We start from the raw sequence: 26852 nt of genomic DNA on the forward strand, positions 1-26852 counted from the left end.
TCGAAATTTTTAATTTACAATAATTCTGAATAAGTTAAACAATCGCAAAATCTTTACGTATTTGTCTAATTAGTGGCCTGGTTTAGTGATATACAGAAACGAATATTATTAATGCAAATGGAAAATTGGAAGTGTACTTGTCTATATAAATTACCAGCTATATCTAGTGTGCTTTGCTACCCTAAACACAAAATACATAAAAGCCCACTTTACGAATTTTAAAGATTCTAAGGGCCAATCTTTAGGTGAAAGATTAGCGATTAAATTAAAATTAATCCTCGAAAGATGTTTTTGAGTACTCAATTAGTTAATTTTGTTTGCAAGTTTAAGCGCCCAATGGAGGTGGTTTAATCTTATGCACGAAATGCAAAAGTGTAAACAGCTGATGCAAAAAAATTAATAAAATTTATATAAACATTAAAATGTTTTATTTATTGATTAGTATAAATTATGGACACTCCAAAATACATTTTTTTGTTTTTAATTTAAGTTTTCATTAATTTTCATATTAAATTTACAATTGTCTTCTTCTTCTTTTTATAAAATATGCATTGTTTTGATAACAAACAGTGAAGTTTTCTGTTGTTTTGTATGGCAACACTGCGAAGTTTAATCTTGTACTCAAAAAGATCAAAGGGGATTAACATAAGATTAAATTTATTTTTAGATTAACTAATCTGATTATTAATTGGCATTTGATTACCATCTCAAAAACCCGCTCTAACTGTACTGGTTAAACTATGTTTTTTGTGTTTACTTCATGGGAGATGCCACGCCAACTATAGCAAGTTCGCCAATTTTTTTCCAAACGTCAATTTGGATTTCAATGTAACCTATGAACAGTTTCAATAATCTTGTTGTTTCCCAAACATACGAATTTTTGGATGTAATTTATGTGGAAGAGCCTTCCACATTTAATGTTAGTTGAGTTGCTGGCAGGGTATTCTCCGAGGAACGATACATAAACAAGCAGTATACTTGTTAGGCATTATATGATATGTAATTTATTACTTACCAATATAATTTTAGCCCATTGTGCAGTTAGTGCTGATTAAATGTACATACATACATATGTACTTAAATTTCTATTAGTTAATTGTAAAATTTTAGTTATTAGTCATTGTGACGTAAAGTAAATTTTTCACAGTTCATAAATACAGAATTTGAAATTTATGAATAATTTTAAACGGTGCTTTTGTGTGCAGTTAATATGCAACTATTAAAATTAATAGGTAAAATTAAAAAATTAATAAATGTATTAGGGAATTTTCTTTTGTGCTGAGTGGAGTATTATTAATACATACATGATCGATTTCGTTCATTTGAGTTCTCAAAATCCTTTGGTTTTGAAATATATAAATTGTTGAATATTTTTTTATTAAACAAAGTTTTCTTTTATTTATTTTTTAGCGAGAATTCGTTATTCCAAATAAGTAAAATAACACCCTAATGTATATGTAAAAAAGCATTATACATCTGTGAAATATCAAAATTAGCCTAAATTTTTATACTTAAACATTTGATTGGTCCACGTTATTATAAGTATAATTTAAAATTAAATGATCAATCATAAATTTATTGACCGATAAATATATTAAAGCAAACAAAGGTGAATTTTTCGTTTGTGTCCTTGTTTAGAATTTTATAACATGTATTCAAATCTTAATCTAGCCTAAAACTAGAGTTGTTTTTGATGAAATATTAAACTTTAGTGAACACTACATATTTATATCGACAGTGTAGAACAAGATTTTAACTCAAAGGCCAGAATACTTTTCTAAAGTATTGAACTGCGTTAAATCCGAAACTGAATTTGCCGATTACATGAGGTTTCGGCTATCGTTTTCTTCTCTCCCAGAAAGCGGATTCGGTATACTTATGAATTTTTGTCTTTCTTGATAAATTTCAGTAATTTCAGACCTTCTATACAAATAGTTTCTACTAATCTTCCCTTTACATAAGCATGCAGCTTATAGTTGAGGTCTTTGTCTGGTATTCTGAGGCTTTTCAGTCGATTAGACCTAAATGTCGCATAACTTACTTGCATCCTATCATTCTATTGGGATATATGCGTATTTCAACATGCAGTAAATATCTTTGACAGATGAGCCGAAACCAGTTTCATCTCTCCTCTGTAAAACTCTTGATTGCCTTTCTAACCACGCCAGTTATAATAACTATCACTATGTTAGCCTCCCCTTCTCACCATATCGGTTGAAGTATCGGTTGGTATCTAATATACAAGATGGGAAATGGGAGTCTATTTGGAGTTTCATGGTCACCTCTATATCCTGTAGTTTCCTATCTACCTTTTTACAGAAAAGTTTCCGGGATTTTCGGACGATTTTGCCAAGTTTATTACGATACTCATCAATGTTGAAATATTTGTATTACAAATGGAATTCCCTGTTTCAAATTTAATTAATTTCCTTAAGTCCATGATACGATCCATGAAACATCATTTAGGTATTTATATTTTTTTTTTTTCAAATTTCAAGACAATTAACTTAAAACATTAATAAAAAACATTAAATGAGAACAACTAAAAAGATCTTAATAATGTACTTGTGCAAAATAGATAAAATAAGTTCTTCTCTGAACTGCACAGACAAATTTCGAGTACCATTGATCAGTCTAAAAATACTATTCCGACAAACAAGTCACAAATTCATTTTACGTGCAAATTTCTCATTTTTTTTTGCACTGCCCACTAACAGTGTTCGGTCGTTATGTGCTGCTATTTTTAACAAATAAAATCTAAAAGAACAAATAATTAAAAATACTAAATAAAAATTACAATAAAAGTGTGCTAATTAAGTAGACATGTAAAAACTTAAATTAACAAAAAAAAAAAAAAAAAAACACATTATCAAATATCGATGACGAATAGATTGCAATAATTTGAAAAGTAGTTAAGAATGCCACCAAAACGTGTACCACCACAGGTGCCAAAGAAGCCAAATCCCAGTCTCACCTATGAGGTGTTAATCTATTTGAATTCCTTCTATTTCGGCATGTTCGCTGGCTGTGAACTTGCGATGAGTCTCCTTAAGGCAATAAATCTGACCTATCCAATGGATATATTGATTAGAGACATGTGTGTTATATTTGGATTCTGTCTGTTGGAAACGATACGCATTATAATGGGCCGCAAGGGAACTCTAGCCGAGCGAGGTACATAAATTAATGTTAAAATTAGACAATAAGAAATAAAATGTGTTGAAATGATTTATTTTATGCGAGTAAATTTACGTACATACATTCATGTGCATCTGTTTTCAATACTTAATGCTGCTAGTTTTCAATATCGTTAAAATACAATAAAAAATAAAATACATACATATATACATACATATGTATATGTACGTCTACGTTGGAAAAATTTATCGAAAGTTAATTAAATTAAATATTTATAGTATAAATTCTAAACATATAATGACGACAGACTAAGTTTACGTATAATCAAAAGTAGCCAAACAATTTGCTTGATTAACATGATAATTAATTGGGTCAAATATCGTTGTTGAAAAAGAAATATCAACAAATAGTTACGATGCTTTTCAACTTTCAAAAGCTTAAAATTTTCAAAACCTAGCTTTGATAACCTACACCAGCTATGAGTATGTTCAAAATGTGGAAAATTTGTTGTTGTATTTTTCAATAATTTCGAAATATGCAAAACGTTTATTGATAAAAAAGCCAATTTTTGGAAAGAAGCTTTAAATGGGGACAAGGTTCAAGAATCTCATAAATTTTAGTGAAGGGTTTACTTTTTATAAAAGTTATTTAAGACGAATTTAATAGTGATACTTATGTTTGTAAGTGAATTATGGACGTTCGAATCACTTTCTAAAGGGAGCTAGGGTCAAATCAGGACCGATCAGTACGAAAACAGGCAGTATTTTTAAGGCTTATATAAAACTTAGTTTTGCTGATGTTTACATAGATATTAGTAAATTAAAAAATATTTGATGGCAGCTAAATGAAATAATGGTCCAGCTTTAACCATTTTCAATAAGCTTCACCAAAAAAATCTTGAAAATTGCGACCTTTATTTTTGCTCAAATTTGGCCATTTAGTAATAAATTTTGAACTTTATTGTAAAGGAATCGTAATGTGCACAGAGTAAGCATTTCGGAAATTGCTTGAAAACTTTAAAAGTTATTGCAAATTCCCCAGGCCATTAACGTGTCTCACAGCACATGAATTCGAAATGTGTCAAATAAATTTGCTTTTTTGGTATATATTCTAAAAAAATTTTAGTTAAAATATATCTACAATTACTCGAATATTAGTTCTTGACCTTATAAGATAACGCAAGCTTGTTCTCAGCTATGATCAAAAAAGTTTGATTTTTTCAACGTCCGTTTCAAATCTCCAACTTTTAAACTTTGTTTAACAAATTTCAAAACTTTTAGGAAATCTCATAAAAAAATAATATCAATATCCAAGTACCAGCGATTTAAACTCGGTGGATTTAGGGAAAATCGCTTTTTTTTGTAATTATTAGAGAATACGTATTAATTTTTTACTAATGTACATTTTAAATAAAGTATTTTACAATATTTGGGGAATCTTAGTGTACTATATCGAAATAATATTTATTTGTAGGTCATATTTACCAAAAATGACTGAAATTTATCGTACATAGTCCGATATTTAAAATAGAATGAAAAAAGGTAAATTAACACTTTAAGACACTTGGGAACAATTTAACACCAAAGTTAAACAATTCGAAAAAACACTATCTATTTAAATAATGCTCTATATAATTAGAGGAATAACAAAAATAAAACAAAAAATTATATATTAAGTATAAAAACTGATGAAGTAACCCTGTTTGACCATATAAAGTTTGTATTTTTAGACATATTAGATTGAAAATCGACCGTAAAAAAGGATTACATTAATTATCAGTTTTAAAAACGATATTTTCTCTTAAAAATATTCACCTCTATAGTCAAAAAGGGTTAAAGAATAATTTTTTATACTTAATATAGAATTTTTTGTTTTATTTCTGTTATTCCTCTCATTATATAGAGCATTATTGAAATAGATAGTGATTTTTCGAATTTTTGGACTTTGGTGTTAAATTGTTCCCAAGTGCCTTAAAGGGTTAATTTACCTTTTTCACTCTATTTTAAATATCGGACCATATGCGATAAATTCCAGTCATTTTTGGTAAATATGGCCTACAAATAAATATTATTTCGATATGGTACTATAAGAATTCAGAAATATTGCAAAATTTGACCTTTGGACTTCACAGTTTATGGGTTAAGAATGTCCGATGTGCAAAATTTTTAGTATTTTGTATCTTCTGTTTGGGTTCACGGCAGATTCAACTCTAAAAGTCATAATCTCGATCAGTTTGCCACACTCTTCTTGTGTTATGAACATCCATACTTCATGGCAGATCTCTTAGAGGTCAGTTGTGTTTTTGTACATGAGTGTTCGTAATTGTAAACCCTAATTTACAATAAATTTCCAATCGAGTTTAACTCTGGCGACTGTAGGAGCCAATATAGCTATAAATTTTTAACACTTTTTTGAAAAATCTATTGTTTTAAGCCTTATATTTGGGGTCATTATCCAACTGCATTATAGTGTTTTCAACGTTTTAACCTCAATCATTAAAAATATCCCGATTAAATGGCTTCATAATATCAGTAGACATTTCGGCATTCATGTTACCATTGATTTTATACATTTTCCGTACGCCTTCTGATGAAAAATATCCCTAAAATAAAAGATTTCCATATTCAAATCTCACAATGGGCATTATGTCGCGGTCACTAAAAGACCGCATTCGGTTCTCTATATACATACATACTTTGGCCGATCAGATCCAAGAAGATTAATTTGGCTCATATGCCTTTATAACATTTATCATATCGTCAAACGTCCAGTTTTTTAAACCTTTTAGAGAATTCTAATAGAAGAGCTGTGAGCTTTCTGTGTAAAGAGGCTTCATATACCTTTCTCTAGCATGGATAAAATTGATGGATGGCATAAAATGTATGGACTCATGAATATCGAAATTTCTATTAATATTATCAAGCCATTTAATTTGGATATTTTTGATGATTGGGATCGAAACATTGAAAATACTATGATACAACTGGATAATGACCCCAGAAATAAGCTAGAACCACTCGATTTCTTCCAAAAATTGTTAAAATTTTATTGCTACGGTGGCCCCTACAGCCGACAGACTTAAACCCGATTAAGAATGATAAAATCGTGTTAACAATTACGAACACTCATGTAAAAACACAACAGACCTCTGGGAGAGCTGCCATGAATAATAGACGTTCATAATGCTAGAAGAGTGTGGCAAACTGATCGAGATTATGACTTTCAGTGTTGAATCTGCCGTGAACCCAAACAGAAGATACAAAATAATAAAAATTTTGCACTAGAAAATGTTAATTTATAATAAAAATGTTCCTTTAGTACTACGCGCCAAATATGTGAAAATGAGTTAAATTTATTTTTTTATTTTTCTGAAGTATATTTAAGTGGCTTTTTTATATATTTTAGTTCAAAATATCTTCATCAATACCCTTTTAAATACCAAAAAAACTTTTTTAAATGTCGTTTTTATACCCTCCATTCCGTTTGTAACACATCGAAATATTGGTCATAGACCACAAAAGTATATATATTCTGGTTCCTTATTAAACTCTAAGACGATCTAGCCATGTCTGTCCGTCCGTCTGTCTGTCTGTTGAAAGCACGATAGAGTCCGAACGGAACGAGCTAGAGGATTGAAATTTTCCACAAATATTCTGTATAGGTAATGTTTGTTTGGTATTGAAAATGGGCAATATCGGTTCACGTTTTTGGATAGCCCCATACATAAACATGTAAACTGGTGTGGCAGGTTCTGTAAAAGGTTGAATTGCACATCCAAGGAAAGTCCTATAAGGGGACTTGAAAATACCTCTTTTCAATAATAGCCCACGTAATCACCAAGTCCATTTATTCATTGAGTATTATTCTTAAATAACTTGTTTTTTCCTTTTATTTTTTAATCATTCTAAAAAATTATGTGACCCAGATTGAGCTCTCCGGTGTTGTAGGGTATCAAATTATCAAATTGTGTCCTGCTACTTTCAAACTCGTTTTTATCACAAAAATGCTCTTTTTCTCCATATGAAATTAAGAAACCATCTTTGGTGAATATTTATATAAATTATTTAATTTCATAAAATTTTAAAATAAAAAAATTATCTGAACATTTGTTTACTTTTTTTCTTTACAGGTTGGCCTGCAATTATGTCAGTTTTTCTAACTGTACCGTGCTTTCTTGGTGTAACCTATATATTACTTTTACAAAAATATAAAATACGTTTAGAATATGTACTTTGTACTTTACAATTGGGTCTATATCTCACCGAAATTTGGTATGCCATATACTTTGTTTTTTCACTATGTCGTCCAGTAACTTATGATTAGGACTAAAAACCAAACAAAAACTACAAAAAAATTATATAAAATAATTAAAAAAAAAACATTATATACTCGTAAAAATGTATGTAACTTTATATAAAAACAAACAATTCGTAAATAAAATTTAAAAATAAATCTAAATCTAAGTGTAAAAGGACCCCTCTGTTATTTATAAACGTTTAGAAAATTGTAGTAAATTTACAAAATTGTAAAAGAAAACAAAATTTAGAAAACTGTTATACAAAAAAATAAAAAAAATAAAAATAAATAATAATAATAAATGTAAATTTTCTTAAAAATTTATGTAAAACTGATTAAAATTTATAAATATAAACTTAAAATAAAATAATAATGTTAACAATACAAAATCAATTGGAACCAATATAAGACAACAAATAAATATTTATATTAATAAATTATTATTAATTATTGTAATTAATATTATTTTTAATTTTGTCAAAAGAATATAAATAAAACAAAACCTTTAAGACAATTTTTTCTGTAAAAATGTGTGGTTTAATCACAAAAAAAAAAAAATAAATAAATTTCACCACAAAAAATAATAAAAATTATATATGAAATAAAGAACAAAAAGAACTGCATATTTTGGATTTGTTTATAATAAAAAAATATATATTTAAAATTTAAGAATTTGTAATTATACTTACAAGAAAAAAAAAGTAAAAACACAGTGTCTTTAAAACAAAATAAAAAACAATTAAACAAATATTTTCAATCATTTTTTATTAATTTATTTCGATTGTATTTAACTTACTATAAGAAAACATTTTTGTTTCTTTTTTCGATTTCATTCTAAATAAAAAGAACATAGAAAAAATCCAAACTTAGATACTTAAAAACAATCTCTATCCTTAGGATACATAAAAAAGAAATAAAAAAGTAAAAAAAAAAACTTCCTTAAATTAAAAAATTAGTAAATGTTATACAATTAATTCATCTTCTAAATGTGGAACATAGTAAATACTTATTAAATCCAGTTAGGGCCTTTTAACTGTCAATATTATTATACTATTTTTGAAATGTTTAAATAGAGTAACGTGCCAAACAAGTAATTTTTAAAAGTTCTGTTTTATTTTCAGCTTAAGTGATATTAAAATTTTAATAATGTAATAGAATTTCGAAAACAGCTCTATTTATGCACTTTGTTTAACCATTTATTACATTTGGGCTCATCGGCCATTAATGCAGACTTTGGAATTAGGGGCCTTAATGGAGGGTTGGTTCAATTAAGTACCGGGCTCTACAGAAGTTGAAATACTTTAAACAAAGCGCTTTTCATGAATTTTATCTTAACTCCCTAAGTTTTCAAAGATTAATTGACAATAAAGAGATTTTTTGTAAAAGAGATTATATGGAAGCTAGGGGCAATTATGGTCCGATCTTCATGAAATTTGGTAAATAAATTATGGTTCTTATAAAACTTGCTTATACAAACTTCATCGCTATACTGCAATTTTTTTATTAAGAACCCAGAATATATATTGTTGTGGTCATCGGCCAATATTTTGATTTGTTACAAAAGGAATTACCAAATCGAAGTACTCCGAAGATAAAATCGGTATTTAGCAAGTACTTATTTCCTGTATACATACATATGTACATACATTAGTGATATAACTTTATTTGGGCGTAAAATACCACATCATTACCTTATGGCCAATACTGTCCTGATAATAAAAGACTATTTTTTAAGTCAATTTGTTGAAAAGACTTCCTGAACCGAAAGCAATTTCTAAAACGCTTTTGTTCATTATTTTTACTAAAATTATTGTAATAATTTTCTTTAAACTGTATACAATTATCTATAATATGCAATATTATTGCGATTTATTAAAAATTCCATAAAAGTACAATATTCTCTTTAAGATAATCTAATAAAAATGTACAAATGTTGGCAAAATTATTTATTTTTCTCATTTAGAAAAAGTAATTTTAATACAATACTTTATCGCCTTTGGTGCGGGAGCTTTTTTTACGATCGCGAAAAAATAATATCATATTCATTAATATCTGTTCATGCCCTACAAGTTTTTTCTATAGTATTTTTTATATTCGCAAAAATTGTTATCACCCTAATGTACATACCTGCTGAATACTATCGATTAGCCGGTGTTAGGATTAACTGGTTAATTTTCTACAATTTTCGGTAAATTGGTCGATTAATCGATATTTACTATTTTACATTAAAATTTTGAATTTCCTCGAGAAATCCATCTATAAATGTTAAATAACTAAAACACTTAATTGTTTCTAAAAAGTCGTAATTTTTCCACTATTAAATAAAGAAAATTTCCTTTTATAAAACTCTTCAAAAGAAGTGTGTTTAAAATGCTTTTCGACAAATACATATTTCAAATCAACCGACCAAATTTCCTGCAGTGATCTATAGAAAGGGTCCATTTCATTTATCATCTTAAGAATTATTATATTACATTAGTTATAAGTAACCTAACCATTTGAAATTCGGTAAGTATACATACATATGTAGGTTCCTAATTAATTTATACTGTTAAAACTAAATCTAATTAGTTTAAGGTCTCTAATTTTTTGTTGAAGCCTTAACATACTGGGACCTAGGGGGAAGTCCTAAAAGAGATAAAATTTAAACCAAATAAACCAAAAAAAACCAAAATAATATTTTTCTATGGTTTCAAGAAAATTTCCCAATATTGCCTTCAGATTTATGTTTCCTATTATCTGGAATTTTATATTCTGAAAAGTTTTTTATAGAATAATATTAATAGTTAGGAATTAAGGCTAATTTTCAAAAATATTACCAACATTTTTTTCGAAATCCTCCAAATTCCAATAGCAGTTACCGCTAATCTGTGGTAGATATCGACCTAATTTCTTTCTTTATTGTCCGTAAATCACGCAAGTTTGAAACTGGAGTTTTGAAACTGCCATCTGCAGGTTTTCCATCTATACCACAAACATGGTTTATATTATCTAATGGATATAAAAGCTCACATTTAAGTAAGGAATTAAGGCTAATTTTCAAAAATATTACCAACATTTTTTTTCGAAATCCTCCAAATTCCAATAGCAGTTACCGCTAATCTGTGGGAGATATCGACCTAATTTCTTTACTATTTTATTACTTTCTTTATTGTCCGTAAATCACGTACAATTTTCAAAATACTGAAATTTGCTTAATAAAATTGTTAAAAGTTTGAAACGGGAGTTTTGAAACTGCCGTCTGAAGGGTTTCCATATATACCACAAACACGGTTTATATTATCTAATGAATATAAAAACTCACATTTAAGTTAATGCGAATATAATTTATGTAATGACATACATAGTTTTATTAGAATAGTTCTCAAAGTTCAGTTTAAGTAGTCCTATCGTCAAAAATTTGTCCAGAATGCACTTTTATAACTTAAAGTTTAAGTCTAGACACAGAGAAGGTCAATATTCGTAACTTCTGTAAAATTAAAGAGTTAAATATTTAAGACACTGGGACTAAAATATCAAATTGCAGAAAATTGATGAGTGATACAAATTTTTTATTGTCATTTTCTGGATCAGCACAGCAAATAATACTAGGATTAGTGAAAATGATCTTATTATCAATCTTATCTTATTATCAATATCAATATTTTGAACTAGCCAAATTCCAAATTCGAATTGTTCATAATTTTTTTAAACAATAAATTCATTTTAGCTTCAATAACATATTCAGACTAAAAATTCTATAAAGTATAATAATATTGACAGTTAAATGCTACTTTTATTAAAAGAAAAAGTTTTCAAAAAACCTACCGACTAGAAGATAAATATAAATATATAAATTATAAAAAGAAAATCATAATATTAATAAAATCATAGTAAAAATCCCCATTTCAAAAAATGTTTATATAATTTAGTGTACTCGTATACTTTTAAGGTTTCAGTCTTGTTTCAAAAGGCGATAAAACAGATTTAAAGCTAAACAAACATTTAATTGAAATAATTAAAATTATGCATTGTTTTTAGAAATTTTAAGTTGATTTGATAATTTTTGAGTTAACTAATGTGAATATAAATCATTTTAGATAATTACCATTATACATGAGAGAATGAATATTTATAGAATTTGTAATAAGCTAGGGTTTCAAAGTGATTTTTTGGTCCATAAGATAATTACATATTTTCAAAATAATTTTCTTCTTAACTTTAGCAAACTTTTTTATATTTTAACTAAAAATCTTATAAAATTTGGAATAAAAATTCAAACTATAGACCGAAAATGAATCAAAGAAGATTTTCTAGGTCTTTAAAATTTCTAATGATTTTAAGCTTGTTTATGGGCCGCATATTAATCCATGCGTAAAATATTTTTTAATCAAATGATAAAATATGTTTTTACAAACATTTAATTAAAAATAATTAAAAAAGTTTAAATTATGTCTATTTTTCAGAAAAATTTTGATGTTATAATTATAATTTTTAATTAAAACAGTTAACAAAGTGATAAATCTGTTTTCGTAATTAATCTAACCTAAATAAAATGTATAAATTTAAAACGCACCATAATTTTTTGTACGATTTTAATTTTTAACTTTTATAAAATTTACTTTGTAAATCTTTTAAATATTAAACAAACAAAAAAAAAAAAAAACTACTACTAAAAACGAGACAAAAACTATATAATAACAAATATAAAAGTGAAAAAACAATTAAATAATTTTGAAAATTTACAAAATTCATTAAAAACAATTTAGTAATTAATGTACCAAACATTTTTTTATTTTTGTTATTTGTAACTATATTAAAAATAAATTGTTAAAAGAATTGTTTTAATTTTATATATAATATATACTTATACACAGAAATAATACTAATAAAAACTGAAGAAAAAAAAAAAACACAGAAATATATAGAAACAGACATAAAAAACAGACAAATTAAGCAAAATAATAAAAAAATAATATATATAGTAAATAATTTTAATTTAGTTAATTTATTTTATTGAACATAATAAAACATGTTAAAAACTGTTGAATTTAACAAAAAAGAGTTATTTAAGTTAAATTAATTAAATTTAAATAAGAAAAATACAAATAAATAAAATGATGATATAATCCTTGTAATAATGAATCCCAAAATAATGTGTTTTAATTACAAAAAAATTAATTTTATAAATTTACACCATGAATATAGGCAAATTTAAGGAAATTATTATTTATCAACATATTCAAGTATGTAAATTGTATCTTTTCCATAAAATATTCTTGAATGATCTTAAAGAAGGTTTGTTATATCAGTTAAATGATTTTAGGTTTCCATACCCTGTCTTTGATCAAATACAAGTCTGCTTTAGTATAAACAAACAGCAGCTGTTTATGTTTTCATTCCACCCTGTTCCTATGAAGCAAAATACACAAAAACAGAGTTGTTTAATTCTCTCATTGTTTTGTTTTGATTTTTCCCGCCAAGTTTATGCCAGAAAAATACTAATCACAAAAATTGCAACGCATTGCACATTTTCTGTTAAAATTACTTTACGTTCGTTTTAAACAATTAAAAAAATTAACAAAACAAAATGGCAGACTCACCAAGTAATGGAATTTGTTAATTTTAAACAGAAAACATATTTTAAGTGTATATTTTCTAAATTTCTTAGGTGAGCCCCGTGCCAAGCGGCAAAGAGTAGACAAAGCGGGACGCTTTGCTGCCTTGGAAAAACTTAAACAATTGAAGGGCAGTAAACACAAATATGAAGTTGAGGAAGAAGTGGATAGTGTATATGAAGTAGTGGATGAGAGAGAGTATGCCAAAAAAGCTAAACAACTGTATGGTGATGATTGGATAGAAGATGGTAAGTGCCAACAATAATTTCCAACAGTAATTTTTCGTAATAATTTTTTTACTTGCAGACGGCACTGGTTATGCCGAGGATGGTCGTGATTTTTTTGAGGATGAAGATGAGTACTCAGATGATGATGCGGCCCAAACATCCAAGAACCAAAAGAAGGGTGCTAAAAAGCGACCACGTGATAGTGATAAACCCGTAAAAGGCAAAGGTTCCATACGCAATCTGTTTAGTAATGCCGTACCCAAGAAAACTCCAACCACTTCAATTAAAGATGATGATATCTTGGCTGACATTTTGGGTGAATTGCAAGATAAACCCATAGAAGTGGCGACCAGCTCCACCAGTAATGGTAGTGATAAGCCACATAAAGTTATAGCTCCAGCCAGAATTGTAAGCAATGTAACGAGAAAATCTGATGCTGCTGTGGCCAAAGAATATATGAATAATTTCATGAATAACATCAAAATGAAAGAAACGGCCAATAAAGCCAAAGACAAGGAAAACAGTGATGATGAACTACTGGACAGTATTTTAAAATCCAAGCCTAATGATAAAGTCAAGACAACCATAGCAAAACCTTCAGAAAAGGAAAAAGAAGCAGAAAATGTGAAAGAAAATAGTGAAAGTAAATCAAAGAAAAAGGAAAATTCTACGGAAAATGAAGTAGCGTCTGATGAAAAACTTGAAATACCAGATGATGACATGGATTTCAGTTGTTTGCAAGATGATGAAAATCAATTTGAATTAGAAAAAACTTTATCTTCTGCATCCACAGCCACCACAAAAGACAAATCCCCCATTAAACCAGCAGTTAAAGCAACGACAACGGCGACAACATCACCATCATCTTCAGCAACATCAGCTAAAAAATCCTCGCCCATTGATCAGGAGGAAGATATACAAAATTTACTTAGTAATTGGGAAAGCATTTGTCAAATGGATAATTTTGAAGAAGAACTTACTGCCTCTACAGCCACTTCGAGTGAGGCTAATGGTGATTCTACGGAAAATTTACGTTTTTGGTATTGGGAAGCCTGGGAAGATTCGGTACGTCGTCCCGGAGAAGTATTTTTGTTTGGTCGCACTGCAGATGGTAAATCGATTTGTGTAAGAGTGGAGAAAATTGATCGTGTGGTGTATTTGTTGCCAAGAGAATATGTGAGTAAATTATTATTTAAATTATAGGTTTATTTTTGTTTCAGCAGGAGACAAAAATGCATTTGTCTAGCCGAAGTTTACGAGCCGGAGGTGAAATTTCCTGCGAATTTAATATGCATTATAAAAATATTAAAATTTATGCACATTTCTTTATTAATAAATAAATAATCATTTCTTCCACAAATTTCAGCTTTTAGATCCCATTTCCAAAGAGCCCACTAAACAGAAAGTCACCTTGGCGGATCTTTACAAAGAATTCAATGACACCATATCGGTCGATTTAAAACTTAACGAATTTCGTTCTCGCAAAGTAACTAAAAACTTTGCCTACCACTCAATAGGCATAGATGTGCCACAGCAATGCGATTACATGGAAGTGCATTATGATGGCAAAAAACCACCACCAAATACAAAACAGAAATACAATTCTATAGCCCATATTTTTGGAGCAAATACCACTTCCTTAGAAAGCTTTTTATTGGATCGTAAAATTAAAGGACCCTGCTGGTTAAACTTGAAACAATATAAAAAGAATGCCGCACCAATGAGTTGGGGTAAAATCGATGTTACTGTAAGTGAACCAAAACATATAGTTTTGGCTGAGAATCAGAAACCTCAACCACCACCTTGTTTAACTTTGCTGACATTAAATGTGCGTACTGCTTTGAATCCCAAGACGCTTAAAAATGAGATCTGTATGATATCCATGCTGTCACACAATCGTTTCTTTATCGATAGACCAGCTCCCCAGCCGGCTTTTAATAAGCATATGTGTGGTCTGACAAGACCGGCCATGTGTTCGTGGCCTTTTGATCTAAATGCCAAACTTAATAAATACAAAGCCACCAAAGTGTTTAAACATGATTCAGAAAGATCTTTGCTTATTTGGTTTCTGACACAATATCAGGAAATCGATGCAGATTTAATAGTAACCCATGATGCCATGGATTGTCAGCTGGATGTGTTGGCCGATCGTATTGTTACCTTAAAAATACCCCAATGGTCACGTTTGGGTCGTTTGCGCATGACTCAAGCTTTCGGCAAGAAAATGTTAGATTTCTTTATTGGTCGTATGGTTTGTGATGTCAAACGCTCGGCCGAGGAATGCATTAAATCGAGATCTTATGATTTGCAGACTTTATGTCAAAATGTTTTGAAAATTAAAGAAAATGAACGTATGGATGTGAATGAAGAAGATCTAAAGGAAATGTATGAAACTGGTGATGGTATTTTGAAATTGTGTACTTTAACCATGCAAGATGCTTCCTTTATACTAAGGCTAATGTGTGATTTAAATATAATGCCTTTGGCTTTACAAATCACTAATATCTGTGGCAATGTTATGACCCGTACTTTACAAAGTGGTCGTTCGGAAAGAAATGAGTTCTTGTTATTGCATGCTTTCACTGAGAAGAACTACATAGTGCCGGATAAAAAGAAGAGAGAATATGGTGCTGCTGCTGCCAGTGCTGCCGGAGATACCACTATGGGCGAGGGACATGATTTGGAGAGTACTACTAATATTACTGCGTCTGCTGCTGGCGGTGGACGTAAAAAGGCCGCTTATTCCGGTGGTTTGGTATTGGATCCCATACGTGGTCTTTATGACAAATACATTTTACTTATGGATTTCAATTCTCTATATCCCAGCATAATACAAGAGTATAATATATGCTTTACCACTGTACAACAACCCTACAATATGGAAGATTTACCCACTCTACCAGAATCAAGTGTAGAACAGGGAATTTTACCACAACAACTGCGCCGTTTGGTCGAGTCAAGACGTGAAGTTAAAAAGTTAATGGCTGCTCCAGATCTATCACCCGAATTGCAAATGCAATATCACATACGTCAAATGGCTTTAAAGTTGACTGCTAATTCCATGTATGGTTGTTTGGGTTTTGCCCATTCTAGATTCTTTGCTCAGCATTTAGCCGCTTTGGTTACACACAAAGGTCGAGAGATTTTAATGAATACCAAATCGTTGGTACAAAAAATGAACTATGAAGTGGTGTATGGTGATACAGATTCCATAATGGTGAATACCAACATTACCGATTATGAACAAGTTTTCAAAATTGGCAGCACCATTAAGCAGAATGTGAATAAGTTGTACAAACAATTAGAATTGGATATTGATGGTGTATTTAGCTGTCTGCTGCTGTTGAAGAAAAAGAAATATGCTGCTGTAAAAGTGATTAAATCTAAAGGTTAGTAAACAAAAAAAAAATGTTTCTAAAATCTAGTTTTTAATAAATATTTGTTTTCATTTCTTTACTTAGGAGAATTGAAAAAAGAACAGGAGCACAAAGGTCTAGATATTGTACGTCGTGATTGGTCCCAAATTGCCATTATGGTGGGTAAAGTTGTCTTAGACGAGGTTCTATCGGAAAAACAACTCGATGATAAACTCGATGCTGTTCACTCACATTTGGAAAAGGTTAAAGATCAAATACTTAAAGGCGAAGTACCAATGCCTATGTTTTTGATTACCAAACAACTATCCAAAGCACCGGCTGATTTTAATAACACCAGTACCCAGCCTCATGTACAAGTAGCTTTGCGTATGAATAAAACTCGTAATAGACGTTTTAAAAAGGGCGATATGGTTAATTATATTATTTGTCAGGATGGCACTTCAAATCCTGCCACTCAGCGTGCTTATCATTTGGATGAGTTAAAAGGTAGTGAGACGTTAAAACTGGATACTGATTATTATTTGGCTCATCAAATACACCCGGTAGTTACGCGTATGGTGGAGGTTTTGGATGGCACCGATGCCAGTCGTATTGCTGAATGTTTGGGTTTGGATCCTACCAAATTTAGGGCTCAAGTTCAAAGGTGAGTTGAATCTGTTTGAGAAACTTGAGAAAACTGTTTAACTTTAAAATTTTATTTTCCAGAACTTATGAAGAACGTGCTGAAGAATCCACTGGTGAATCTTTAATCAAATCCACTCTACAAAAGTATCGTCAATGTGAAAAATTCAAATTTATTTGTGTTAAATGCAAAACGGAAAATATAGTGGCTGCTGCTTTTAAACCTTCGGCAAATCATACATATGAAGCTGTTCTGCAAAAATGTACAAATGCCGAATGTAGCATAAGTCCCTATCAATATGTTATTGCTATACGCAATCAATTAATTCTAACCATGAGACAATACATTAAACGTTTCTATCAGAATTGGTTGGTCTGTGATGATCCAGCCTGTAATCATAACAGTCGTTGTTATACCCATGTTACCAGTGGCAGTCGGCCGGTGTGTATGCGTTGTAAAAATGGTACTCTTGTGCGCCAATATACTGAAAGAGATTTATACAATCAATTGAGTTATTTCCAATATATGTTTGATTTAAGCAAACATCAACATAAAAGTAAGTGGTTTTATTTTACTATTAGAATCATATTACAATTCTAATTTTGTTTTTCTTTTGATTCTATTTTTAAGATGTTAATATTAGTCCCGAAGTCACGGCTGCTTATCATGTCTTGCGTGAAACTGTTGACCAACAATTACAAAAGTCAGCTTATTGCACTATTGCCCTGTCGAAATTGTTTGTTAATTTGAAACCATTGTCGAAAAGTGATGAAATTTCCCATCAAAAAATTGATCTACCAGCGGTACAAGTGGCTGCTAGTTTAGCTGATTAAAGAATTAAGTTAAGATTTGAAAATAAGGTAATGTTTTTAACAAAAATATATGTATTTTTCGCCTGCCCGCCAGCATTTTTTCTGCTTTTGAAAGTGTATAAAGGTTTTATATTTCATTTTTATTGTAGATCTTAATCTTAATGTAAAAATGTTATACTTTTCATTATACATACATACAATACTTTGCATTTTTACAAATGTTTTATTACAATATTTTAGTTTTGTTTTTGTATAAATAAAAATTTATTTTTCTTACACATTTACATACATATTTCTTTTGCATTTATGTATTTAAAGTATATAATTTTTAAATTATAGTTAACATAACAAATCTTGAATCGGAAGTGAGTTCATGAAGAGAAATCATTGCACACCTGGATTAGATATATATCTTAATAGATCAATTAATTTACAAGGACCGATTATTCGCAGAGAAAGTACGAAACTAGTTTTGTTGTTCATTTACGATTCATCTCTTCGTGTTGTTGGGAATTATGATTTGCGGGATACACTGAAAGTGTGTAGTGGAACTAATATTGGTAAGATGGCAACCTCATTAGCATCACACCCATGCTAAATTCGCAGCTCACGCTCTCTATAGGTTGTTTGCCCTTAGAAGCGATTGCGTGGTCCACTTATTGTCGTCTACCTTACTGTAATCGTCTATCGAATTGTCGGCATCATAGCAGACATCGTCCCTAAGTTTTCTCTCGGTAATTTTGGCGTGCGATAACGCGTCTTTTCCATTTTCAATGTTTAGATTATCACAATAATTAATTTGGATTATCAAATGATCTTTGGTACATAACCTTCAAAACCTTCTTCCTTTCACTTAAAAGTAAATTTCTTTCGTCTGTGAAATATCTTGCATGATTTTGTCAACCAAGATTTCATTGTGTTGGGTTGGCTTAGACAATATATTAGAAGACTCTTTTTCTGCTTAGATTTGTTCTCAGTCTTCATTTCCTAGGAAGATCTAATCCTTTTTGCTTTAAATGTTAATAGAGAATCCGATATATCTTTTGGAGTGTCCTAGGATTGATTAGCTATGATATTCATAAGAAGGGTAGTCATCTTGTCGCGATGTGAAGGCTTAAGTGCGATGAATCTCATGGGCCATGCTGACGGAGACAGCTTTGCTTGAGCTGGCTGCCTCCTAGGGGTCACCCTTGTCAGACGGGTCATGAGACGAGCACGAAACTAAGAACTACCCCTCCCACCTAACAGATGTCTGTTTCCCACATTGGGCGGTCTGTTAGTAACGATCTGTTGATTTGCTTCTCCTGTCACTGAGACAGGGCAATCAACAGAAAGTCCGTTTTGAATCATTTGATTCACGCACTTAAGTGTGCAAGTCCTGAAATCCATCAAGCGTCTGTTCCAGATTGGACGGCTTGATGGTCTGTTTGCTCCCAGTGGGACGGCAGTTTATAGTCCTGGCAGTAGGCCAAAAATGCAAACCATTGTCATCAATAGACCTTTCAGTGAGGTGGCTAGAAACCCACTGGTAAGGGCTATTGTTGACCAAAGCAACAGCGACGGAGCCATCTCCCAGGAAAAATGGGGGACTATCCGTCAGAAGATGCTAGGCGTGTACTGGAAGATCCTCAAGGAGAACCCAGGACCCGCCCCCCAAAACGATGATGCTGGTTGGTACCAGGGTCACATTAAGCTGCTAGCTTGTTCAAATGAGCGCTCTGCGCTTCTGCTCAAGCTAGCTATTCAATCCCTTGGGGAAGTGTGGCCAGGTGCAAGGTTGGACGTGATCCCGGTTAGCGAAATTCCTCGCAGGCCGAGATCAATTGCCACCATCCCAACTGAGCCACATGACCCGGCGGAAATTCTGGCGTTCCTACAAAGCGGAAATCCTCATCTACCTACCCATGATTGGAAGGTGGTGAAGGTTTCCGCCCCGATGGGAAATGTCAGAAAGGCGACTGTTGTCCTTAATAAGGAAACGTTGGCGCCATTGCGTGAATGCGGAGGTAAAGTTTACTATGGTTTTGATAGTATCTCCCTTCGCATTTATCGCAGTGACGCCAAACGCAGCGCCGCCGCCTCTGGTACTAAGCCGGAGGCTCCGTCCAAGGAGGATAATGGAAAGGCCGACGATCCCGCTGGTTCTGAGAACCAAGAAGACTCCCAGTCTACCACAGGTATAATGGGTGAGCTTCTTGGCAATCTGAAGTTAGCGGAGGATGGAGACAGTTCGCAGGATTCCGATCCTGAGGACGTCGACGTCACTGTCGTGTACGATCCTGATCTCGGAGATGGTGAAGGTAACCCAGATTAACCTTCACCACTCCAAAGCAGCATCAGCTGCTTTGCTCCTCCGGATGGCTGAGAGAGGGGAGGAGCTCATCTTGGTCCAAGAACCGTGGACCCACCACGGCAAAATCCTTGGAATATCTCTCAGAGGTTACAAACTTCTGTTTTCAAATCCTGCAGGTAATATTAAAAATATTAGAGCCTGTATTCTGGCCAAAAACCATTTAGATATCTTCATCTTATCTGATTACAGCGATGAGGATACGGTAGCGGCGGCACTTGAGACCGGAAACTCCACCATCTGGCTCCTTAGCTGCTATATGGCGCATGACCATGGTGAACAACCGCCAAACGACCTGGTCAGAGATCTAATGCGCGAAGCAAATAGGCGTCACGTTCCTGTGATAATTGGCGCTGATGCAAATGCTCATCACAGTGTCTGGGGCAGTTCAGACACCAACAGTAGAGGTGAGTGCTTACTTGACTTTTTATTAGAATTTAATATGACAGCCGTTAATAGAGGTTCAGAACCTACTTTTGTTGTGACAAACAGAAAGGAAGTTCTGGATATTACAGCTATTAGTACAAACTACATAGAATTGATCAAAGATTGGAATGTCTCCAATGACTGCTCCTTCTCTGATCACCGCTACCTGGACTTTGACATAGTGGTCCAGGTCAAAGTTTCAAAACCCTTTCTAAATAGAAGGAAAACAAATTGGGAGAGGCACAAAGCTTCTCTGAGTACTATTCTTCCCTCTGCTCCGACGGTAGAGAGCATAAGGGATATTGATTTAGCTGCAAATTGGATTGCTAGTTCTCTGAGCGTTGCCACGAAGAGATCTTGTAGATTATCCAGTGGCCTAAAAAAGGACAAACCACCGTGGTGGAGTCCTGACATAGCGAGCATGAGAAGGACATGCCGCCGTTCTTTTAACGAGGCTAAGAGATCAGGTAACTGGAAGTATTAAAACTCTCGGACAGCGCTAAATATCTTGGCGTTATCCTAGATAAGAGACTATCTTGGAGTACAAATGTACTCTCTAGGGCATCTAAAGCCATTACGGCACTATATGTTTGTAGGAAGGCTATAGGAACATGCTGGGGCATAAATCCAAAGAATGTTCACTGGCTCTTTGAGGCAGTTATTAAACCTATTATGCTATATGGGGTTGTTGTATGGTGGCACGCGCTTGAAAAGGCTTCACTCAGACAACAACTGGAAAAAGTAATGAGATCAACTGCGCTTCTTATAACAGGCGCTCTCAGAACAACTCCTTCGAAGGCGCTGTTCACTATGCTCAACTGGCTCTCGGTCGATCTCCTTGCAAGGAAATTGGCTATGTCAACTGCGGCCAGATTGAGTGTAACTGGCAAATGGAAACAATGCTCCATAGGCCATGCTAGGATCATAGATCTTATACCGGATAATCAGTACATTGTTGATTATTGTATTCCAGTACCATCTCTAGTGAGAAAGTTCCAATATCATATATCTTCGGAGTATGAGGAATCTCTCCTTCCGCCGAATAATTGCTTCCGAGTGTATACAGACGGATCCAAGACGACGAAAGGAGTTGGTGGTGGCATTTTCATTGAGGAATTTGGAACGAAAATCTCCTTTCGACTTAATGATGAATGTAGTATCCATCAGGCTGAAATATCGGCGATAAGGAGGGCGGTAAATTGGCTAAGGTACTATCGGATATCTAATAGGGATATCAGAATTTATACTGATAGTCAAGCTGCTATTAAATTCCTAACTGGTGTGTTCTCCACATCCAAAATTGTCCATGAATGCCGGACGTCTCTCAATGAGATGGCGAGACATTCGAACATCACCCTAATCTGGGTAAAGGGACATGGGAATTCGTATGGCAACGGTATTGCTGACACATTGGCAAGAGCTGGCACTATGCTTAGCAGAATGGATATTGATCAGTTCTGCGGTATACCACTACTTGCAGTTAAGAGGCAAATCAGTGAAAAATGCCTCTGCATCGCTCGCGACAAATGGTCGCGTGAACACACGTGCTCAACATGTAGAGCACTGTGGCCACAAATGGATCCTCAAAGGTCTAAATATCTTCTTGGTCTCCAAAGACCGCAGTTAAGTAGGCTGATATCAATAATCACTGGCCACTGTAAATTTGGGAACCATGCTAGACGCATTGGTCTCCCGTTCAATGACTACTGTAGGAGTTGTCAAAACGAGGATGAAGAAGAGACTATTACTCATCTTCTCTGCGATTGTCCTGCTTTGGCGGAGGCCCGTTTTCAGACGCTTGGATCGACCTATTTTGGTGATCTAACCGAATTGTCAAACATTCAATTAGAACGTCTTCTAGAGTTCATTAATTTGTCAAAATGGGTGTGAATCCTATTACTCACACTACTCATCCACAGCAGCTGCCCTGGCTTTCTCATTTCTCATCATCTTCTTCTCTCTGCAAATGTCTCTGTTCTTTCACTCTCCTCTATCTCTCCCTCTCTTTTCTTTTCTTCTTCTTACAGGTATTTTTACAAAGGGATCAACATGGACCCAAGTAAAGCCGAAATTGGCTACCTGTGTAAACCTAACCTAACCTTCATAAGAATCTTCTCCAACCTCCTCCTATGTGCTTATTAACAATGGCTAGTAGGACAACTACTAATTGATTATTTAAGACCTGCAACGCAGCTTTAATATTATTAATTTAACTTTCCATAGCTTTTTTGTTTTCGGAGATCAATCCGTATCTAATTTTTTTTATTTATTTATTTATTTGGTCTATAGATTAATATAAATCCTTACAGACTAAAGTTATATAAAAATTTTTAGGAATTTAAATGCAAAACAATTTTTCTTTTTATATTAGCATTATTTTCCGAATAATCTATTAAATGATAACATTTGTTAAAATTTTCACATATGCGGCGAAAGGAGTCGTTGTTAGCATACACGGAGCTGTAGTACATTATTTTCAACGGTTGAAAGTTACGGGTTGGTCGAGATGGGACATTAAAATTAATTTTACCAAGAAAAAACTCCGATTCAATATCACCACGGATTAATCCAAGTAAAAATGAAATACCCAGCATTAATCTACGACTTTTTAGTGTTGGAAACTTTATTATATTGAGTCTGCTTTCATATGACGGTAGCACGAGTGAATTCCAGCCAAGACCACGTAAACAAAAAATTAAGAATTACTTTTGAATAGTTTCAATCCTATTTGAATGGATATTATAACAGGGATCCCAAATAATTGATCCATATTCAAGAATAGGACGAACCAAAGATGTATAAAGATGTTTAGTAATGTATGGGTCAGAAAATTCTTTCGACCATCGTTTCGTAAATCCGAGAACACCATTCGCTTTATTGACAGTTAATGCAATGTGATCACGGAAATTAAGTCTATGATCTAGTAATATTCCAAGATCGTTAATATTGTGGACTTTTTCCAACGGCAATTCATCTATAAAATAGTTGGTGTCGTAATTTCTTACTCTAAAAAATGACATGTGTTTACATTTTTTTATATTTAAATCCATAAGGTTTATTTTACACCATTGCGAAAGTTTATCGATGTCGGATTGAAGTAAGTGTTGACTGCTAGAGTTTCGAATGGTTTTTAGAATTTTGACATCGTCAGCGTACATTAATACTTTGGAATGAGAAATAACATTAGGGAGATCATTTATAAATAAAGTAAATAGTATTGGACCTAAATGACTTCCCTGGGGAACACCAGATGGGACCTCAATAACTTTGGAAGTGGCATCTCTAAATTTAACTTGTTGCGTTCTATTGGATAAGTAGGAAAACAACCAATTTAAAGCTGCAAAGCTAAATCCCATTAACGATAATTTATTTAGTAGCATATTATGGTTCACTCTGTCAAATGCTTTACTAAAATCTGTATATATTACGTCTGTTTGTAGCTTATTTACTAAACCATCATTTATAAAGGTTGTGAGCTCGAGGATGTTCGTTGTTGTGGAACGATGTTTACAGAAGCCATGCTGACATGTAGACAGTAATGAAGAAACTTGATGTGATATATTGTCTGATAAAATTTTTTCAAGAAGTTTAGGAATAGCATTCAGCTTAGCAATTCCACGATAATTCGATACTTCAAGTTTGCTTCCACTTTTAAATAAAGGAATTATAAATGATTTTTTCCATATGCTTGGTAAATAACCTAATTCAATAGATTTATTGAAAATATCCGTAAGAGGTACATACAACGTTTCAGCACAATGTTTCAGAATGCAGCTAGGTATACCATCAGGGCCAGGGCAAGACGAAGAATTTAATGATCTCAGGTTTGATAAAACGGTATTACTATGGATGAATGTGAAATGTATATTCGATGAATGCGTTAAATTAGAGGAGTAAGGAGTAATGTTATCAAATGTCGATTTAGAATATGTTGTAGCAAAGAAGTCTGCGAACATGTTACTAATCGATAGATCATCATCGGCACTGCGGGAACAAAACTTTAGGAAACTTGGGTAATGGCAGGCTCGACGTTTAGAGTTGATATATTTATAAAACGATTTAGGATTGGTTTTTAGTGTTGATTTCATGCGAAGAATGTAATTATTATATGCCAGTTTGTTTGTGATATTGTATTCAGAGCGTGCCACAGAGTAATTTTTAAAATCAATTATGGAGCCAAATCTTTTGTATTTTTTGTAAAATTTATTTTTCCTATTTTTTGCATTTATTAAGTGGTAGTTACTCCAAGGTTTATCGTTTTAGGAACAGTTTGTGAAATTAAATGTAAAGTATGGAATAAAAATTATTAACAATGACATCAAAATTGTTTCCAGAAAATATAGTACTCCAAACGACGTTAGATAATAAATAATTTAGTTTTACATAATCAGTACGATGGAAGCAGTATGTTTTATTATATTTAAATTTATTTCTATTTGATTATGGTAGAGATTTATTACGAAGAGTATAAATTTCAACTTTAATTGTAGGATGGTGGACATCTTCAGGAAATGTTAATGGTGGCGAGTTTCGTACGAATACGTCTATAGGATGATTAACAAAGGCAAGGTCTAAAAGTCTTCCATTTGTGTTATAAACATTATTTATTTGAAATAATCCGAGCATCATTAGTGATTGAACAAATTCATTTGAGGCTGTAGGAATTAAGTAATTAAGTTCCAAAGGTTTATTCCACGATAAATGAGGAAGGTTAAAATCTCCAAGTACCACAAATAAGTCACAAGGGTTGGATTGTTTCAGAGCGAAAGCAATTCCCGAAGTGTGCAACTCATAAATATCAGCAGAAGAATTTGGAGGAATATAGGAGCAAGTGAGAAATAAGGAACTATTATTAAATAGGATTTTGACGGCAATAAATTCAATATTATTACTGTTTTCAAATGTTATGCTTTCACAGGGAAGATAATTTAATACTGCAATGAGTACACCACCACCACGTTTGTATGATCGATTAAATCTAAATATTTGATATTTTGAACGTAGTATCTCAATATCTTGAATATAATTGTTATCATTCAACCAGGTTTCAGTGAAGACAATAATTTCATATGAAAAATCAAAGCTATTAGCATTGTCTGCAAAGATTACAAACTTCCAAGATAGTGGACAATCTAACCTTCCTTAAGTAAAGTAAAACCATAGCTGGAAGATAATAGATTGTCGATAACCACCCTCTACCCGCTACACGTGGAGGCGCTCGGTAGGAGATCTGGCAATTCCCGCAGTTGTTGCAACTTCCTTCTTTTTCTTACGATTCAGTTTTTTCTTGGAATGCATTTTTTCGATCGTTGCGTAACTGAATGCGTAACCGTAATCGAAATGCAGAATAGCGGTGAATAAATGTTTTGTTCGAATCGGAACCAGCTTTAAGGAAGCTTTAGAAGCTTTATTTCCGTACTCATATAAGCAAAACGCTTGGGTATCCTTCGTTGGTTTAAAGGAAATCCTCCCAAGTCGAGCTATATCTTCATATGAGGGGTGTAAAAACATAGGCAGTAAACTCCATTTCATTAATGTTCTTACCTTAAAACTGTGGATTCAATTTGCCAACAAACTTCCGAGTGAATTTCTTTCAAACTTGTTTTAGATATTCTTTTAATTCCATTTTATTTAGAGAGTAAAAGAAATTCGAAAAATACTGAAATAGAGATTGCTTAATTTGTTTCTCCACCCCTCATATAAGAAGCAGCTTCTTGTTCTCTACCTTGGTATAAACTGCTGAGTATTCTATGGTCTCCACCAGTCAAAACATAACCTAATTTCGAGATAAAGCGACAGCGCGAGACAGATGCAGACAATGCGTAACAACACGGTAATGCATTACACAAGTGAGAGTAAGACGCAACTTTCTCAAAAGCTTGGCACCAAACATTTGTATTTAGAACTCTTTCTTACAGAATCATTCAACCTTTATGCTTTAAAGAGTTAAGATTCTGAACTACATATTTTCCGAAGAATAAAAGACAAATTTATTATTTCTTTTTGG

The 26852-nt window shown here is 32.3% G+C and overlaps 3 protein-coding genes and 1 long non-coding RNA gene across 12 annotated transcripts in view; all 4 read left to right on the forward strand.

The window, feature by feature from the left end:
- LOC119616178 overlaps positions 1-7497 on the forward strand; it is a 22726-nt gene extending 15229 nt beyond the window's left edge. For all 9 annotated transcript variants that reach the window (XM_037972499.1, XM_037972500.1, XM_037972502.1 and 6 more), the window contains exon 4: positions 7268-7497. The gene's annotated coding sequence lies outside the window, so the exon portion shown is untranslated. The remainder of the gene's footprint in view (positions 1-7267) is intronic.
- Positions 2624-7789, forward strand: LOC119616177 (transmembrane protein 216). Its single transcript, XM_037972498.1, has 2 exons — positions 2624-3174; positions 7268-7789. The coding sequence occupies exons 1-2, from the start codon at positions 2919-2921 to the stop codon at positions 7459-7461; spliced, it is 450 nt and encodes a 149-aa protein (XP_037828426.1). The 5' UTR covers positions 2624-2918; the 3' UTR covers positions 7462-7789.
- A 5082-nt stretch (positions 7790-12871) lies between these two features.
- On the forward strand, positions 12872-18348 carry LOC119616180 (DNA polymerase alpha catalytic subunit). The gene is made up of 7 exons (XM_037972510.1): positions 12872-13019; positions 13085-13279; positions 13338-14434; positions 14625-16647; positions 16720-17278; positions 17341-17813; positions 17888-18348. Exons 1-7 carry the CDS (start codon positions 13004-13006, stop codon positions 18088-18090), a joined length of 4566 nt encoding a protein of 1521 aa, XP_037828438.1. The 5' UTR covers positions 12872-13003; the 3' UTR covers positions 18091-18348.
- Positions 18349-20488: 2140 nt separating this feature from the next.
- Positions 20489-21102, forward strand: LOC119616181. The gene is made up of 3 exons (XR_005232508.1): positions 20489-20538; positions 20612-20826; positions 20879-21102. It is a non-coding gene; the product is annotated as an uncharacterized LOC119616181 (long non-coding RNA).
- The last annotated feature ends 5750 nt before the right edge of the window (positions 21103-26852 follow it).

This window comes from Lucilia sericata, unplaced genomic scaffold (genome assembly GCF_015586225.1).
Source record: "Lucilia sericata isolate MDLA Ls3-8-SP2 unplaced genomic scaffold, ASM1558622v1 Contig000061F_arrow, whole genome shotgun sequence".
In the NCBI taxonomy this organism is placed as follows: Eukaryota; Metazoa; Arthropoda; class Insecta; order Diptera; family Calliphoridae; genus Lucilia; species Lucilia sericata.

Coding starts and splice junctions, on each gene's coding strand:
- LOC119616177 (XM_037972498.1), top strand. CDS start 2,919: ATGCCACCAAAACGTGTACCACCACAGGTGCCAAAGAAGCCAAATCCC. Junction 3,175..7,267: donor GGGAACTCTAGCCGAGCGAG/GTACATAAATTA, acceptor TTTTCTTTACAG/GTTGGCCTGCAATTATGTCA.
- LOC119616180 (XM_037972510.1), top strand. Junction 16,648..16,719: donor AAAAGTGATTAAATCTAAAG/GTTAGTAAACAA, acceptor TTCTTTACTTAG/GAGAATTGAAAAAAGAACAG. Junction 17,814..17,887: donor AAGCAAACATCAACATAAAA/GTAAGTGGTTTT, acceptor TCTATTTTTAAG/ATGTTAATATTAGTCCCGAA.